Raw genomic sequence first — 19,484 nt, forward strand, 5'->3', positions numbered from 1 at the left:
TATTATCCGTGAATAAAATTTGTAAATAATATCCGTGAATAAATAAATTTATTTTATCAAATTCAAAAATTAATCAAATAGGTTTAAAATATAAAAATTTTAAATAATTAAGATGAGAAATCAAATTAAATTTAAATAATTATTTTAACGATTTAATTTAATTCTTATCAAATAAATTTGTGGACTCGTTTACCGCCCTCCACTCTTCCCTTCAGTTTGGAGACAGATGGGATGAACCGAGGAATAAGTTATTTTTTAATTTATCCTACCTTTAATATTTTAAAAATGAGACTGGAAGGTCCATCTGAGATGGTAATTTTTTAAATTGAGCTGATCAAATTCAATCAGCTGGTTTAGACTGAACCAGATAAACCTTAAGTTCACAGGTCGATCACTCACTCAATCAATCAATCAAATCAGCTGGTCCCGTTTTAGAACACAGACCACAACATAAAGCAGTGGTGTCTAGTGAATCTTCATGCCCAATCAAATTTCCTCTTTGATTTGCAACGTTTCATTGCCTGATCTCTTCCCAATTCACATGCTGACAAAGCGGGATCGCAGTGATATTTTTGTCAACAAAAGAAAAGGAGAGACAAGAAGATAACAATGAAAAGCTATGGACTTGTCGCAGCCACAGGATCAGTGAGCTTGACTCCAACAATTGAGCCGTAGTTAATGTTAACGTTGCTTTCAGTTATTGCTGTTTCTTCTAGCTGCTTCTCATCCTTGTCATTTTGCACCGCCACCACGGCTGCTTCATCAGCGGCAGCCGAGTCGAGACGTCCACCGATGAGCTGTCGTGCGCGCTGCGCCAGCAGCTCCCAGTCGGTGCGTCGTACGACGAGCAGCATCAGCGTGACGCACGCTGCCTGGGCCGCAAGCATGCCGATCCACAACCCAATGAAGTCCCACTGCGCCCAGAACGCCAGCGCCATCGCCACTGGCATTCCCACGCCGTAGAAAGAGCCCAAATTTATGTTGGCCCCGACGCGTGGCCTCGCGCTCCCCCGCAGCACTCCACACCCCACCGTCTGCGGGCAGTTCCCCAGCTCACAAGCCCCAACGACGGGCAGCACCGTGGCTGTGAGCGCCACAATGGAGGCATCGGACGTGAACATAGACGGCCACACGTGCCGAACTGCCACTGCAAACAGGAACGCCAGTAACCCGAGTACGGCACTGCAGGCGAGGCCTACGTTGGCAGCACGGTGGGCGCGATCGGGCCGGTCGGCGCCGAGCTCATTGGCGATGCGGGTGGAGATGCTGAAGCTGAGGGAGGAAGGGAAAATGTAGATCAACGAGGTGGTTTGGATGATGATGCCCATGGAGGCGACTGTAGATTTGGGGTCAAGGAGGAGGCCACAAAGGAGAACCATGATCTCGTACCACCACCACTCCAAGCACACGGAGACGACGCTAGGAATAGCGAAACCGAGAAGTAAGCGCCATCCCCTAAAGCAATCAGTGGAAAGGTTGAGTACTCCAGTGGGGCAGTGAACGTCAGCGAAGAATATATAGAGGAGGAGGAAGAGGAGGATGTTGAGATTGGTGCAAACGGAGGCGATCGCGACGCCATGGATGCCAAGGCGAAGGCGAAAGACAAGGACATAGTTGAGAGGGAGGTGAAGGAGGGCGGCGATGACAGTGGCGTAGGTGAGGGGGAGCGTGATGGATTGAGAGCGAAGGAAGATGCGAATGGGGTGGAGGAAGGATTGAAATATGAGGTCGGGGAGGGAGGAAAGAACATAAGCATATGCAGCCGCTGCAACGTCCGCGTCCTGGCCACAAAGGAGCAGCAGCCGGTCCATCGTGAGCCATAAGGCGGCGATGGGAAGGGAAGCAACAAGGAGCAGGAGGACAGCTCGGTGGAGGGCAGGGCCGAGCAGGGTGGGTCGATGTGCTCCAACAGCCTGGCCGCACAATGGTTCCATGCCCATTGCGAGGCCAGAGAGGACAGAGTAACCAGTGATATTGGCGAAACCAATGGCGAGGGCACCGCCGGCAAGGGGGAGACGGCCGAGGCAGCCAAGGAAGATCATGGAGACGAGGGAGCGAGAGTAGAGGAGGAGTCCAGTGAGCGCAATGGGCGAGGCGAGCGCGAGAATGCGCTTGGCCTCCGCCATGTTCTCATTTGAGCGTGTGCTCACCCTTACAGCCTTCTTCATCCATGGCTTGATCAAGCCCTGGTCCAGACCGGGTTCAGCCAATGACATTGCCTTCTTTGTTCTCTCTCTCTCTATGTGTCTTTATGTCTCCTCCCCACACTACATGGAAGTACATGCAATGTAATAGATGGAGAATCAAGGTGTTTCTCCTGGGGAAGGTGTTGCCCTTGTTTCCAAGGCCCTTCGATCTAATGTAGGGTGAAGAAGTGGAAGAAGGGCAAGGGTTTTAAATAGAGAGGGGGAGACTGATCCAAAAACAAACTTTGAGATAGGATAAGCATGGGTTGGCACGTCATGTGATGTGAGGTCAAGAAATATATACACATATAATATGTATTATGTGATTTTTTTTGCTTCTGCTGCTGCCTGCCTGCCTGAACTGAGGAACCTTGCTTGCATGGTTTAGAACTATAAGTGCATGGAGGGCTTCTAAAAGATTCTGTAGAAAGTCATTTTTTGTTCGTCCGAATTAGTTCGGTATTTAATTCCGGTCATGGATGATTAATTGTTAAATGAGTATTAAATCCTGGCCAAGTTGGATAGCCAAAAAAAAAAAAAAAAGAAAAGATTTTTATAGGAAATCTTATAGAGGTGCTTTCATAGGATTCCTCCCATGCCAAGGTTCATGGGGTCACTCGGTTGTATAATATATAAGCAAGAGTAATTTCTACTTTGTTGCTATTATTTTGTCTGTATTTCGTTTCAATTATTGTGAGCATTGCAGGTCTTTTTTATAAATACATCCATGGAATTCATGATAATGTGATTTAAAATCATTTTTTCTTTTGAAACACGGCCTCAAATAACAATATACGGGTGTAGATTTATAGGCTTAAAATGAACGAAAATATTATTAATTTTAAGCAATTAAGTTCATTGGTCGAACCAAGCAAATTGACAGGGGAACGCCCATTTTGTTTCACATGTAGGTAGTGAGTTAATAATACAAGTCTAGTTGAGTAAAGTAGTGTTGATGTGAGATTAATTATTCTAGACTAGTAGCAAAGCCTAACATTAAAGTCAAATTCTCTTATTTGAATGAATTGCACCATGATTGCATGCTTTGGTGAGAATCTTACCCAGTAGAATCTTGCCTTAGTCTTTTCAGTATTTATTCTTAACTGCTTTTTAATATTGTATCAGTTAAAGTTGGTATTAGATGAAATGATTAGTCCTTTATTAGTTATAGTAGACCTCCTATAGTTATGGTAGTACTCATGTTTAGAAGTTCTTTCTTGCCAAATCTAGATGGGGGTGATTAAGCAAAGTATTGGAAGGTTTAATCAAAATCTAGTTAGAATTCGAAATGAATTTCAATTCTCCCATTGAGATTTAATCATCTAAGTAAAATGTTTTATAGAAGAGTAGCACAAATACATGTAATTTAGGTACCAAACCAGAATACCAGGAAAAGTATATATGGATGGAGTGGACTATTTTATAATTGAATTGTAGTTAATAATAGTTTGGTAAATACTGTTGGACCTGAAGGCCAAAGGATTTAGATGATTTGATAGTAATTACCATTAAGATAATTGCCTATATTGCCAGAGTAGAAGATGTGTAATATTTTGTTCCCTAAGTCTGTAAAGTCGATGAATCTCTTTGCGAAATATCATTTGAGGATATATTTGCAAGTGGATTTTTGCTGTTTGACTGCGGCACTAAAAGTATTTTTTGATGTTTTCTTCCCGTTTATTCAGTTATTCATCTTGGTTTATGATGACTCGTCTTCTATGGGGTTGAGTTAGTTGAGGTGAAGGTGCTTGTTCAAGAACAGAGGAAGAAGAGGGCGAGGACTAAAAATGGATTACGCCAGAACAACAGCAAGAAGAAAGCATCAGAGGTGAGCTTCTAAAATCATTTGTTTATATCTAATAATTTCTTAGTTTGATTTCGATTTAAAACTATAGCAAAAAAAGTCAGGGTTTTTAAAACTTTATTTCAGTTTGAAAATTTTCAAAACTTTATTTCATCGAGATGAAATTGGCTTTTCAGAGTGTTGTCGTTCTTATAAATGCTTCCTCTATGTTTCCATTTGGTTACTTAAGATATTTAGCTCGTAAACCATTTTAAATCCCGATGTGTTTTCAGATTGATTTGAAAAGTATGCTCAAATTAAATTGAAATACTTTAATTTGAAAATATTAAAGTTAAATTCAACCGAACTCGTTCAAATTCAGAACACCCGTGTAGTCCCGAGATCGGTATATAATAGCCTCACAAAAATTACATTAACGGCCCATTATGCATCCAGTGTCGGCCCATCATCTTCTTCGTATCGTTTGCACCGATAGAACAGCCTAGCATGGCCCATTAAGGGTCCAAAATAGCTATCTAATATTTGCCGCCTACTGAAGCTTAACGCGTGTTCGTTTTGGGCCCAACGGAATGCGCGATAATGGCCTGTAAGGCCCATTAACGTCCCGCTAAGTAAACAGATATCGACCCGGAAAGGAGCCGTTGTGGGAGTTTACCGCGTGGCCCATTAAAAGCGTCATTTTCACGGCCCGTTAAAAGGCAATAACTCATTTAGTGGCATGTTAAAGGTCCAGAATAGTCCATTTGACGGCCCATTAAATGCCCAAAATAGACCATTTATTAAAGCCCAGATTAGTCCATATAACGGTCTATTAGAGACCCAAAAATAGACTATTATGGGCCATTAGAGGCCCAAACATTAAAAATCCAGTATGGGCTATATCGGCCTATTAGAGGCTTAACCGGCCCGTTTGCGGCCCATTAAAAATCAAGAATGGCCTTGTAACGGCCTGTTAGTGGCCCATTTATGGCCCAATAAAGGCCCAAAATTTTTTAACTAATGGGACCCAGAATAGTCCATATAACGGCCTATTAGAAGCCCAAAATGGACCATTTATGGCCAAATAGATCGTTTATGGGCCCAAATGACCCATTTTAGAGCCGGCCCGTTTACGGCCCATTAAAAATTTCAGATTGGGACTGACGGCCTGTTAGAGGCCTATTGTGGCCCACTAGAGGCCCCAAATAGCCCGTTTACGGGCCATTAAAGGCCCAGAATAGTCCATATAACGGCCTATTAGAAGCCCAAAATGGACCCTTTATGGCCCAAATAGATCGTCTGTGGGCAAAAATGACCCATTTAGAGCCCACCAAGGCCCACCCATTAAAAATTCAGAATGGGCAGTATGACGGCCTGTTAGTGGCCCATTTTTGGCCCACTAGAGGTCCCAAATAGTCGTTTACGGGCCATTAAAGGCCCAGAATAGTCCATATAACGGCCTATTAGAAGCCCAAAATGGACCATTTATGGCCCAACTAGATCGTTTATGGGCCAAAATAACCCATTTAGAGCCCACCAGAGGCCCAAAATAGCCATTAAAGCGGACGCGCGCTCGGTAAGGGCCCAATAATGTCTTAAACGACCATTAACGGCCCACTCATTAAACAGATTACACCCGTAATGGCCCGATGAGAGATTTACACCGCAGCCCATTAAAGGCCCGTAATAGCACGGCTATGGGAAGGCCGGCAATGGCTTTTACTCATTCACGGCCTATTAATGGCCCAGAAATGCCACATACCCATTTATTTGGGAAGCCGATGAATGAGACCTTGCAAAAACAACAGCACAGTAACCGTCCATGTGAGACCCCGTTTTACGGCGTTAGCGTCGATTAACCTTATTGAATGACCACTATTACAAATCACAGCCCAAAATCGGCCTATTCGAAGCCTAATAGAAAACTCATACACAGTACAATTAATCATCAGAAATCCTACCGGCCCCACTCAATCCAGATCATCAGCAATTGTTCGAATTTCTAAATCGGGCCATTATTTGCTCATCAGACGTTCTACACCACATCGCCGTTCCAAACAATCACGATCAAGCATAGATAGATAGATAGACGTTGTCTTCAGAAACATCAATGATCCTGCAAGTAGCTATTGACTGTCATGCAAAGTTTGTATATTGTGAACGGAACCGTGCAGCCCTCCTACAGTGAAAATTTGCAAGAGATGGAAGAGCGCACCAGATAAATCGTCTTGCATATCTAATCCTGGCCGTTTGTGATGTGAGCATTGAGGGTAAAACTCACTCGACCATGCGATGCACAGGTTGCCTATGTCTTGCAGAGGAATCACATGGCTCGAACATGTGGCAGCTGGAAGGGCGAGGAATGGGATGTTCAGCCTGACTGAACACTAAGTCAACCAGTGTTCACTATGCAGGTCCGGCCTGCAAATCAAAAGTGAAAAAACAAAAGCGTCAATCTATGAGGACTCATCATTCGCAAACTCAAAATAGTAGGTATTTCAAAATTCAACGAGCTTCTCCATAAAATGTGAAATGTAAACAAAATAGAATACGATATCTTGAACCAACAATGATGTTATGCCTATTTGGTCCCTGCAGGTTATCAATCTGTTTCAGAGTCTAGGTAAAGTTGGGCCTAATAGGCTTGCTGTTACTTCTATGGCAAGGTGGAGGGGTGGCTAATGATGCCGCCCCAAAACAGCGGATACACTTGGGATGAACTGGACAACTACACTAACCTTCGATCGGATCAATATCAATCATTTTTTAAATATGATAAAAAGTACCTTTTCTTTTTCCAGTAGTGACAAGCAGAAACAAATACAATTTACCTTATAGAGAGTTCAGATACCATGACCGCTGTTCCACGACTCATATTGTTCTGTACTACTCACTGTGTTTTCTGATACAATTTTGAGTATATATATCTCTACTATTCTGGAAGACTGGAAGTATGGAAGTCTCTCCATCGTAATCCATTCATCCATCTCACTTATTGTCTCCGCCATCTCATCTAGAGTTTTCCAAAGTGGCCATTTTCGCTGTCAGAATCATCCTACTCTGTTAAGACACGGAAAGAGGCTAACATTATGCTTTAGATCACAACAGAATACGAGTCTGAAAGCAGTTCAGAAATGGTAAGACACAGGCGTAATGTAAAAAGCAGGAATTGGCCGATAATCCAGAGACTATAATTAAGTTCCAAACCTGTCAAGGAATTAAGATGCTAAATTACCTCATTGCAATCGGAGAAAGTGCATTTGAAGGCAGATGGCTTTCTCATGCAATTCTGTGAACTATTTGTCCCACAATGCTTCCAAGCAACCTTGATGTGAGCACTTTGGCTGCGTGGATGACCACAATGTGTGCACTCTGGGAACCTAACAGTCGTAGGGGGCAACTTTGCAATTCCATTTACTATATTTGAATCCACCTTCCCTGTTAGGGAAAACCTACAAAGCATGTCACAATAGTTTGTAGAGAAACGACCTGGAACAATCACGCCGCCAACACAACTAAACCAATGCCAAACATCAATCTTACACATACGGATCCCAAATATCATCATTAAAATACAGCTTCACAAAGTGAACAGCAGTAGCAACCTCAAACCCAGGAACGCCATCTAAATCATGGTCATTGCGAAACAGAAGAGCAATGGTAATCAATTGTTTTCTTTTCAAACCAACACCAGCTTCAATATCTGATAATTATAGCGCTCAAATGATTTCTGATAAATGGTGCCAAACATCTTAGGATGGAAGACTGCACTAGAGTTGAGCCAAAAAAAATCCATTAACTGGAAATTACTCCAAAAATAATAATAAAGCAAGGAAAAAACTAACACAAGCAACAAGGACATCAACTAAACATTTATGTTAAAATGAAAAATGACAGTCTGATCCTTACTTTAGAATTAGAGCTCAGGCACTTTATAATAATGCATATTGCTCCAAAAAGAAAGGAAGCACTGTCGCAGTATGCAAGTATCCACATGCCCTTCACAATTTAGTAGTGCACAAAGAGCTTCAGCTTCACACCAACCTTCTAAAATAGGTATTCCCAGTAATTTGAAGAGCTCCAGTGAATTAAAAGCAGTATGAATATGCAACAACAGTTGTCTAATAAGAATCAAAAGTTTTTTAAATATAAATTCAAACTAACACAGAATTAACAAAGAACCCTCCTTCAAGCTGTAAGATCCAACACATATCACGTCGAGAAATAGGTAGAATTCAATGGGAAGCAACAATGGACTATAGATAAGTGTCTGATTTACTCAATTTCTCTAGCAGGTTTCAAATTGTTCCTCCCAAAAATTTAGAACCAAGTAGAATAAATATTCAATTCCAATCAATGGTAGAAGAATATTTAACTTTTTGGATTCCAATGTTTTGAAGCATGCTTAAGATTAAATCTAAAAGTTCAAACCACTTCTGACTACAAGAGCAACGAGCATAAGAAAATTCTGTTTTAGTGTGCAACAAACAATTCCCCACTGTTGGTACTTAACCCATTATTTTGTACTTAACCACGCACGAAATAATCTCATAGGAAAAAGAATCGAAAGATCCATGTGTCATTTCAAATGCAATGCTATATGCTTTCTTATACTTAGAGGGCACTTCATACTTTGAATCATTTCAGCTGTCAGGGTCAGCCTCAAACAGAATCAGAGGAAATTTTCCCCCGTATTATGAAAAAACAGAAAACGTAAAGCATTCAACAGATATGCCAATTCGAGCACAATGTGAATTCAAAAGAGATGCCGATACGAACATATTTAAGAAACCATTACTCTACCTCACAGGGGTCCCCTCTTACCCATCGTCTACAGGTTTCGGCAACTCCGAGGGATTGACGTCCGACATCTGGAAGAAACGCTCGATCCTTGCCCCCGACTTCGATGGAGACGACTCCTCGTCCACCAAAAACACCGAATGATCTCCCATCTAAACAAAATAACGTAATCGCGCAACCGATCAGGCCCATGGAGCATAAACCCTAACCATTCGCCTCCAACCTTGTAAGAAAACGGGGAGGACCGGGGCATAGGATTGCGAACCTTGGAGAAGAGGGAGAAGGTTTTGCGCAGGTGAGGATTCCGGGGATGAGATCTCCGGCTTCGGATGACCGCGTCGTGCTGGACGATCCAATAGGAGAGATCGACCGCTACGCAATTGATTTGTCACAGAAGAATTAGACGCCTTCATTGCGGGCGTAGAGATTCAGAAGGACCCAAAAGTTGCCGCCGACGCCCACCTCCGACGGTATAGTCGACGGCGACGAGGAGGATCGAGGAGAGGAGATCCGGCAATGGGGAAGGGGCTAGGGGAAGTTTGGCGCTCGTATCCGGATCTGGGGATTTCAAATGACACCGGTCTATTTAACCCGAAGAACAGTCCGTTACCAATAATAGAAATTTAGGGAATTCAAATTCTATTCCTATTTTCGGAAAGCCAAACAAGAGCATTTTAAAAGGGTGTTCGTTTAGTTTATCAAATTTATTAAATGTATTTATTAAAAAATAATTTAAATTAAAATTGTGCTGTTTTATTTTAGCAGAAGTTCACATAATAGAATTTCGGAATTGAAATTTCTCTCTTATTTTCAAAATATAGAAAGAGAATTTTAGGACTTTTATCAAACTTAACAGACCATGTGATTGTTCTTAACAACCATGCATTGATGCAACATAGAGAACCCTCAGTATAATATTGCATTTGCTGGTTTAGCCTAATTCACACAATTCCAATTGCAGCTCACTTGCTACTTGACAAGTTTAAAGTGAAACTAACTCCATAAGAAAAATATATCAGAACACATCTTTACATGTAGATCGAGTGGAGACAACGAGCTTTGTGGTTTCAAAGTAAAAGGCCATTCCTCTTGGCCATCTCGTAGAGGGCAATCGCGGCTAGGGCTTTCGCATCGGCAATCACCTGCCATAGCTTATCGTAAGGAACGACATGTACCTTGATCAGCTCACCGTGGTCGCGAAGGCCCATCTCCTTCCCCTGAAGAGCTGTTATAGTATCCTCATCTGCAGTGCCTTTATAGAGAAACAGACTCAGTTCTTCGTCGCACCCTCCCTGCAACCAGAAACATGTATGGTCAAATACAAGGTTTAAACACTTCAAATCTTCCGAGTATCATAGTGATTATACTAACATCTCGCTGAAGTGTGGCAATGTACATTTTCTTAGTGACTTCTCAGTTTGATTCATTAAAATCTAGTCATCTTACTGAACAGCAACTTGTATTGCATTGCTTGTAGTTCTATGTGGATGAAAGAGAACACAAATACCTAAGTTCTGAATAATTTACCGGAGACGGGAAAACTTTACATCCAGTAATTGGATCCAGAAATGCTGTGAGATTCACCAAGTTTTCTTTTTTCAAGGATATCCCTATCTCCTCTTCAACCTGTATTAACAATAATTCAAAGTGAATATAGTTTTTTAAAAAATGAAAATGTCAGTTTACAAAATTAGTATTTTGAACACAATAGGATGATGTTCTCAACTATCAAGTGAATATAACTCTAGGCTAAATCTCTATACTGATCTAGTTCATACCATAAGTAGATTTAGATAAGAGAATCTACTTATTATTTTATTAAACTCAACCATCAACCCCAAGTTTTTAACCTCAGGTAGATAATAGCCCACTCATCTGAATTTATAAAGCATATTTATCAGCCCAAACCCTCGCAATGAGGCACTGAACTACCACAAAGTGTCACAAAACTAGATAATTCTTATACCAATTAACTTCCCATATTCCACATATACTATTCTGTTTTATCATGCCAGTTGATCACAATCAAACTGCAATGTCACATATACTATTCTATTAAGTGCCGCTGATGATCCTTCAATGTGAAGGGCCAGTTAATCAAATGTTCCATCAATGGATCTCATAAAAGATGTCATTGTATAGCACTTAAGATTTTCATTCCATTTGTTATTTTATTTCAATCCCTCCATCATTTATTTCCTTAGCTATGTCCACATAATTCATTAATCCTTCGATTTAACAAGGGTTTCATCTTCTATTCTAAGGTAGGTTAATCTCCAAAACAAGCAAGCCATTTTTTTCCAAGCAGACAAAAAGAAAACAACAATTGCAATGATTACCTCACGAACTGCTGTGCCGATGATATCACCAGCTTCGTTATCTATCATCCCAGCTGGGATTTCTAGAATGAGTTTTCCAACAGGAACCCTAGGCTTAAACATTCAGGAGATTTGATGAGGTTTTGAAGACATAAAATTAGAGAAAACTACTGTGGTTTCTGCATAAATCAAAGTTTTGACCCACACAATAGGTCTGCGCAGCAGTCAGTCTAGGAACATACTTGCTCTGTAAGAACAACATAGGTTTTTCCACCCGACTCAAGGAGTATCAACACAGCAACAGCTGGTCCCCTTGCAAACACAATTCCAGGAATCTAAAGAGATAAAGAAGATATAAAGAGGCTAAACAGGACATAGAAAGAAAATGAAGAACCTGATTTATTGAAAAAGATTCAACCAACAGCCTGTTAAGATGCACCAAGGAAACAATTTAATTTACACAGAAAACAGAAGAAAAACAATTAGACCCACAGAAAAGAAAGAAACCCTTATCCTCAAAACATATGCACATGTTTTGCTTCATGTTGTGTCAGGCAGTATGACTGAGACATACATTTCCAGCTTATCTAAATTCATACAACATGCTTCGATTTGTACCAAGTGGCGCCACAACATGGTATCAAAATCATAGCTTCCGACTGAGGAACAAAACTCTTGCATAGAACAATAATTTAAACCTTGCATATGCCTACTGTTACTGTGGTGATGGCAAGTGGATGTTAAAAGCTATACTTTACTTTTACATAGAGTTCTAGGAAAATCACCTAGTTGAGCTTAAGATTCGAACATTTTATAATGCACAATGCATACATACAAGAAGAAAAAAAAATCAGAGAATGAGTAAAAGCTTCAATGTCTTAGCATAACATTTATTGTTGCCTTGGATTTACTAAGAATGGTTGTTGTCAGCAATCATTCGTCTAAAATCTGATAATTGGCGTACCTTTGTTTGTGTTTCTTTATCAACAATATTTGCTTTAAACTTCAAAAATCCAACACCTCTTCCAAACATATCTACTCCCTGTGAGGAAGCTATCAATCACTCAAACAACTATCAAGAATTCAAAAATCTGAAAATGGAAAAAAAAGAAAAGAAATAGAACATACTAATGCAGATGCATCAACGAAACCAAAAGGATGTAACCATAGCTATAATAAGTATGAATAGAAGTGGCAGTGAAGAGAGAGCGTGCTTAATTTGCCCAACATCCATGACACGGATGCTGTTGACTGAAGGAGTGATCCTGCATTTTAATCATCTTACTAGCATGACACAAAGGAATGTCATGGTTCATAAGTTCTAGGCTCCAATATAGTATATATATGTTGTAAAACATCTCCTGAAAAAAATGATATAACTGAAGACATACAAGGAAACTTCTTATAAATATTATAGGCTAGGAAACCTTATCCCTATAAGTTCATCTTTGTGATTCAATTTTGGTTATTTTTATTTAGGATATAAATAATCTCTTTCCTACAAGTTTGAGTTTTTAGGATAAGTGATTAGTTGGTCAACGATTAGTTGATCAACTTTAATAATTTTTGTATTGATATTCTTTTTCATAGCTATCCCTTATCCTTAAACTAGAAAGTTGCTTCACTGTTATGATCTCTCAGAGCTATCAAGATTAACTCCTCTTCCATGTCTAACTTAAATCAAAACCTTGCTTAAGTTTCGTTGCATGAGGTATAATGGCTGGTCTTATGCAGAGTTCTACGAGAGATCAGGGAATTATAAGCGAAACAATAAGTTTGATAATCAACGCGATTTACAATAGGAATAAGAATTTCACGGAATTCCAATTCTAATCCTTCGATGTTTAATTTGAACATCGATATATAAGTAGGGAAAAATACTAGACTAAATTTAGGAAACCGAGAGAAAAAAACTTAAGTAAATGAAAAAAAGGATCAATAAGATATCATACTACCTGAATATAAACTTGTCTTAAAGACAATCCTCCTGCTAAAAGGCCTGTTTCACTACTTATGTTCTTCAACCACTGCTTAAAGACAAAAGAATTGACAGCATTTCTGGATCCAAAAAATAAAAAAAGAAACAATGTCTTAGAAAGCAAACGAAACAAAAAAGAAAACATGAATGCGGATAATTAACCTGAGGTCAGAATCGGAGACACCGGGAGCCGCGAGGATCTCAACAGAATCGCCGTTCGGCAAACCGATGCGGGTCGACGATGGAGTGGATTGAGAGTCGCCTGAAGCCATCCTCTGGAACACCAGTTGGGAGCGGAGGCGGCGGTGATGGATGCCGGCGCGAGGCGGTGAGGGGAGAAGAGGAAGACAACGGTGGGGGATTCGGATTCGTGAGGAGGCGTAGGAGAGGAGGAGTCGATGCGCGCGAGCAGGAGCTGCCATGCGACACTGTCTGACGCGGTCCGTCTTTGTTTCTCGCTTCCAAAATTATTATTATTATTATTATTATGTTTGCCCTAAGCCTACTTGGGAGCGTGAATCGAACTGAAAATGAAAAATCAATTTGATTAATATTTTTATCGCGATAGACTTAGATATTGGATACTATGAAAAATATTAAAATTTTAATTTTATTCTAATTTTATTAGTTGCTAACCAAATCAAATAATAGAGATATTCAGTAAATTAATTATATTTTCCATAAAGCATAACTTTATGTATATCAAAAACATAAAAAAATATAGAATATTCGACTGCCAAATTGTTCCAATCCAAACTAAATCAAATCAAACTCCAGATTTAATCATTTCAATCTTCGTATTTCAATGCGTAACATTTTAAAACCAATATAAAATTTAACTCGGAGAATTTCATTGTATTCTTATACTAGTTTATCAAAAACGCATAGTCAGTTCGTGCATAAATTAGTACAATATGCAACTTTGCCACAGCTACGTATTACAGCAGCAACAATGCTCAAAATCATACCTGAGTAATTGAAATACAATAGAATAAATTCAAAAACACAATTTAGCTACGATATGTGATACAAAAACCACCAAAAATACGCATTTCACTTCCTCCGGTTAAATCTGTTGCCTCCTTGACCTGCACGACCTCTTCCGCGATCGCCTCCGCGTCCTCTTCCTCGACCTCCTCCTCCTCCCCGACCACCTCCTCCGCGACCACCTTCCCAGCGGCCTCCCCGTCCACCTCCATTGGAGAATCTTTTGCCATCTCTACCACGAGAGAATCTGTCACATTTGACAGTGAATGTTACTGAAATGAAGCATTTCCGAACAAGAATGTAGTAGCTTACCTGTTAACGTTTGTAATGGCTGTAGCTGCTAAAGATTCAGCTGATTCATCAGTACCAGCAGACTCGGGTGCCGTGATGTGCTCAAATTTAACACCGGAGTCTTTTTCGATTCGAGAGAGACGGGACTTCTTTTTGGGTTCATATAGTAGGATTGCAATGCCAGTATTACCTACAAGAAACTTTTGTCATAACTTGGCGTCAAATAAATGAATGAACACAAACATGGGGAATTAATATATACATATATACCAGCTCTTCCGGTTCGCCCAGAGCGATGAATGTAATCTTCCACATCGCGTGGGGGCTCACACTGAAAAAAGTTATTTAGTTATGCAGTGAGACATATTGTCAGCAGAGGTAAAATCTCCAAGTCATAGCTATTTAAGATCACTAATAATATTCAAATCTAAATTCCTATAATAATAAATAATAATAATTGACGAAATTGGTTCGAGGAAGCACCTGTATAACCAATTGCACATCACTGATGTCTAATCCCCGAGCTGCCACATTTGTCGCAACCAAAACCAAAAACTTGCCAGACCTAAATCCAGCTAGTATGACCTGCATAATACAGAGACACAAATATGAATTGATGAATTTAAAGATCACTTGGGCAATATGATTTTAAAGAAAAAGATCTCTCATCATCATGCACATACTTCTCGCTGTTCTTGCATTATGTCTCCATGCAAAGCCTGTGCACCAGGTAAGATACTACCAAGCTCGTCAGCAGATCTTTTTGTCTCGGTGAAAATAATAGTTCGACCTCCACTAAGAATATTTCCACAGGCACACTATTAGGAACCAATCCACAACGAAACAAATAAACAGAGAAGTGAAAGTGTACGTGGGTAACCATAAAAATACAAACCTGCTATAGCAATTGATAATATATGGAATGAGTTTTTGTCTCACGGAAAGAGAACAAGGAAGAACAAGATGCCTAACATTAGCACTAGCCTTCAGTTTTTGATTGCCAATGAGGTCTGCTGTTTTCTTATCTTTCTTGAGGAACCTTGCGGATATCTGGGAACATTTGGGGAAAAGGTATTTATATGTGAAAAAGGACATAAGCATAAAATTGAATTTATAATCAATTAGTTATCTCATACAGTTTCTTTGAACTTGAAACTTAGGTGCTATAGTTTTCAAAGGTGATGGTGTTCCTATAAGATGTTAGGCCAATATGGAAATGGAATCTAGCGGCAGAGTAAGTACAAACTAGGTTACATCCTTGGACAAAAATTACATGAACAAGAATGAAATTCTAGGAAACAAAATTGATATATACCTTCTTTACCCAGTCAGGTAATGTAGCACTGAATAGGAGAGTTTGAACTTTCCTAGCATCCTCAACTTTACCTGCAAATAAAAAAGGACAGGGAAAAAAAATTAACATTAGCCATAAAACAAGTGAAAGAATGCAATATGAATTTATGCTAACATCAAAAAACTCCTTTGCAAGGATGTAAGTCGAAAAGAAACTGATGAAAGACAGTGAAGACTCATACGGAGAATCAGTTCCACATCATTCACGAAACCCATTTTCAACATTTCATCTGCTTCATCAAGGACACGGAAATTTAGAGTTTTTAGGTCAAGAGTATTTCTCTGTATGTGATCCTGCAAGATTATGACATATTTTTAGGGGAAAACAGCTGGGCAAAAAAAGTCTTATGAAACTATAGAGAGAAAAAAAAAATACCTTTATACGCCCTGGAGTTCCAACAACAATATCAACCCCTGCTTTTATTGACATTACTTGAGCACGGAAAGGAGACCCACCATACAAACAGCATGAAAATAACCCCACTGCTTGACCATAGACCTCAAAGTCTGAGTGAACCTGAGATTCATTGTTATGACCATCAAGAGATGAGACAGTGAATCATAGTACAATTGCACACAAAAATACAAAAAATAAGTTCTAATTTGGAATACCTGTTTGGCAAGCTCTCGAGTCGGAAGAAGTACTAAAACACTAGGAGATCTTCCATAACCAGTCTTTCTTGATCCCTTGAGAATTCCATTTGTCAAAGATTCCAATATAGGCAACACAAATGCCAGAGTCTTACCCTATGAATATGACCATACATATAACAAACAATCATGATCAGTACAATCCATATCAGGAAAAATTGTTGACATTATTTTGATTTCCCAGAAAAGAATCAGGTTAGTGGAAATATTGTTTACAAGCTTAAAATCAGAAAAGCTATAATAGTTGAGAATTAAGCTTGCACAATGTCAACTAAGATCGAGTAGAAACTATTATGCTTTCGATAAACAGAAAATAATCAGTGTCAAAATATTGAGTCTTAGTCAAGAAACCTAAGTACAGCAAAATGGTACACAAAGTGAAACAAATCTCAATTCATTGATGATAGTTTTAGATTTGTGCCAAAACAAACTACCATAGGGGATTCGTTGAAATTTTGAATCTGGAATGTGGTAAAGTAGCAATAGGCTAAGGGGCTACGTACATTATTAAAGGAGGATTGCTACGGCTCTATTTGCAGTATTTTAATAAACTATTTTGGAAATTTATAATACTACACTGGATAGAATTGCAATGAGGTAACTTTATAAGAATTATGAAACACTAGTGTTCGAGCTTGGGAAATTTAGATGGAGCAAAAAAAAAATTAAGGATCCATAATTGAATGTCGTCTTTCATCTGCCTATAATTCCAGCACATTGTACAATTTTAACTTTTATTCAAGAGATTTAGGTAGCCCTTTTGGTTTTCCTTTTGATCATGAAACAAAATATATAAAGATATGATATAAAAACAAATCACCAGCAAACAAAATCAGTTTCATTTGGATAATAAAATGATAATTCAACGTATTCATTACTCTGCCTTTTCAGATAATTTCTAGGTTTGTGTAAACTTCCAAATGCCCACTGACTATTGGCATCGAAAATCAAATTGGAAAGCATGGTGATCAGCGCTGATGACGAGCAACGCAATTTAATGTAGTAGAGACGTAGAGTAAACAGAAACAATAAACCTACCGGTAATAAGAAACAAGCAGAGGTAAGACATCACACACCTGACCGGTCCGTGCTCGGCCCACTAGGTCAAACCCATCGAGTATTTGATCGAAAGTCATGGCCTGGATGGGGAACAATGCCTTTATCCCCTTCGATTCCAGAGCCTCTCTCAGGACGTTCGAGATCCTAAAGTTGGATAAGGCATTCGGATCATCCCCTTCCTCGCCCTCCTCCATCAGCTTCCGCCTCTTCACTACGGTGGAATCGGAGGTGGTATCCCTCTCCGCCTCGTCCTCATCGACCTTCCGCCTCTTAAAATTTTTACTCTTCATCTCCTCGGCGAGAGTAGGCTCGGACAAGAGGAGGGAAGGCATCGCGTCGGCAGAGGGGCTCTCGCTTGCGGTCGGAAGAAGATCGCGGCGTGGAGGCGCGGCAACGCAAGCAGCAGAGACAGAGAGCACGGTTCCGTTTCAGGGTTTGGAATCTTTATAGTCCTGAATCACCGAAGCATAAAGACCTAGGACACGACGTAACTCGCTATTTAAGTCACGACCAATGTTGATGGACCTTTCTACAGGCCCATTATGGAACGGGGTGACCCACCGACTCCCTCAGCCATGGGTCGGCCCAAAATCCGGCCCAATACAAAAGCGGCATTTTCATTTTGCCCCTATAATTCATCTTATTTCCAATATCTTTTTTAATCTCACACACACACACACACAATTGATTTTTACATTAAAAAAAAGATAAAATTAATTTATAATTTTTATTGATCATAATTAACATAGAAAATGAGTAGACTAAGAAATTGTTGTCTGTTGAAAAATCGATCGAATCAAACATTAAATGATTGGTACGTGTAGTTTCAAGAAGCAAAATGATGGTTGCATGGATGTCAAGCGGCAGCTGGGTGGGATGGAGGTGAGGCGGTTGAGTGCCCCAGCTTGCAGGAACAGCACGAGGGGCACGCATCATGATGATCCGTTGGGTGAATGAGATGAGAGATTGGGAAGAAGGTAATAAAAAGTGGAGTGTGTCACGGATTCCATGATGTGTTCAATCAATCCATCTTCATCGCACCATTCAATTTAATGCCTCCGCCGTAGGACCCATCATTTCCCATCAATCCCCTCTCTCTCTTGGATTCTTCATTTCATGCCTCTGCCTTTGCCTCTTTGCCTTTTGCCTTTGCCTTCTTAATTACTTTATTGCCTCTTCCATGACTTTGGCTCGATCCTCTTTTTTTATTGGTTGCAATTTATTAATGCTGATATTAATAAAATTTTAGAATACATTTAAAAAATTATTCTATTCCAAGAATTGAAATGAAAGGAAGAATTTCGTTTTGTTTTATGATTCTTGGCATATATAATAATTAATAATTAAATGGCGTTCAGTATTTTGTGTTCTCGATTTCTTCCACTTGAGGACGTACGTTCGCCTTCCTCGTTTGCATGAAGGTACGTGGTACGTGGTACGTGCCGAGCAAGGAAGCATCGACCAACCATGGCGGATAAAAGCGAGCATGAGTCCTGTGTCCGTATCGGGCACCTCGTCCGTCTTCTTAGTTCCTCCGCCTTTTTTCATTTACACCAGAACGGTCCCTTTCTTCTTCTGCCATCGCTGATCCCTCCCAGTAAACACCAGCAGCAGCGAAGCACAGACATGGCAATGCTCTGCTCCGCTTTGACCACTCTCTCTCCTCCTCCGCAGTGAATCAATCAATGCCCTCGCGCCCAAGGGCTGTTTGCATTTTTGTCCCTTCGGCACACCGCGCTTCCCGATGGCGATATAGAGTTGATGTTGGTGTAGCGCTCGCGAGGAGCAGTAAAGGTGCCTGCTCTGCAGTAAAGGTGCCTGCTTTGTCATGGAGGTGGGTTGCAGAGCGTAGGCGCTGTAGCTTTGCAGCGCTGCGGCCGCTTCTGCTTCTGTTCTGCGGTTTTATTGTTCGATGCGCCGCCCAGAAACCAGAGGGGGAGAGAGAGAGAGCAAGAGAGAGGTGGTGGTCCATGGGCACGGAGGGAGAAGAGATGGACCAGGGCGAGGACGGGCCTAGAAGCAACAGTCATGTCGTTGTCGCCACCACCATTTGGGTTGGTAATGTGCACTTCGCCCTC

General features: G+C 40.4%; 3 protein-coding genes and 1 pseudogene across 3 annotated transcripts; all 4 read right to left on the reverse strand.

The window, feature by feature from the left end:
* Positions 1-527: 527 nt before the first annotated feature.
* Positions 528-2,232, reverse strand: LOC141829351 (protein DETOXIFICATION 49-like). The gene has a single exon (XM_074716802.1). It carries the CDS (start codon positions 2,214-2,216, stop codon positions 618-620), a length of 1,599 nt encoding a protein of 532 aa, XP_074572903.1. The 5' UTR covers positions 2,217-2,232; the 3' UTR covers positions 528-617.
* Positions 2,233-6,375: 4,143 nt separating this feature from the next.
* Positions 6,376-9,651, reverse strand: LOC141829812 (flap endonuclease GEN-like 1; annotated as a pseudogene).
* A 3-nt stretch (positions 9,652-9,654) lies between these two features.
* Positions 9,655-13,513, reverse strand: LOC141829672 (nudix hydrolase 14, chloroplastic). The gene is made up of 7 exons (XM_074717198.1): positions 13,228-13,513; positions 13,043-13,145; positions 12,052-12,129; positions 11,330-11,422; positions 11,109-11,201; positions 10,297-10,395; positions 9,655-10,061 (listed from the first exon to the last, which is right to left on the reverse strand). Exons 1-7 carry the CDS (start codon positions 13,485-13,487, stop codon positions 9,837-9,839), a joined length of 951 nt encoding a protein of 316 aa, XP_074573299.1. The 5' UTR covers positions 13,488-13,513; the 3' UTR covers positions 9,655-9,836.
* A 381-nt stretch (positions 13,514-13,894) lies between these two features.
* LOC141829230 (DEAD-box ATP-dependent RNA helicase 7-like) lies at positions 13,895-17,808 on the reverse strand. Its single transcript, XM_074716650.1, has 11 exons — positions 17,424-17,808; positions 16,309-16,443; positions 16,073-16,213; positions 15,879-15,990; positions 15,659-15,729; positions 15,239-15,393; positions 15,027-15,138; positions 14,827-14,928; positions 14,614-14,674; positions 14,365-14,533; positions 13,895-14,299 (listed from the first exon to the last, which is right to left on the reverse strand). Exons 1-11 carry the CDS (start codon positions 17,736-17,738, stop codon positions 14,119-14,121), a joined length of 1,554 nt encoding a protein of 517 aa, XP_074572751.1. The 5' UTR covers positions 17,739-17,808; the 3' UTR covers positions 13,895-14,118.
* Between the last annotated feature and the right edge of the window lie 1,676 nt (positions 17,809-19,484).

This window comes from Curcuma longa, chromosome 5, assembly GCF_044706935.1.
Source record: "Curcuma longa cultivar G26 ecotype Majalengka, Jawa Barat chromosome 5, ITB_CL_G26_1.1, whole genome shotgun sequence".
In the NCBI taxonomy this organism is placed as follows: domain Eukaryota; kingdom Viridiplantae; phylum Streptophyta; class Magnoliopsida; order Zingiberales; family Zingiberaceae; genus Curcuma; species Curcuma longa.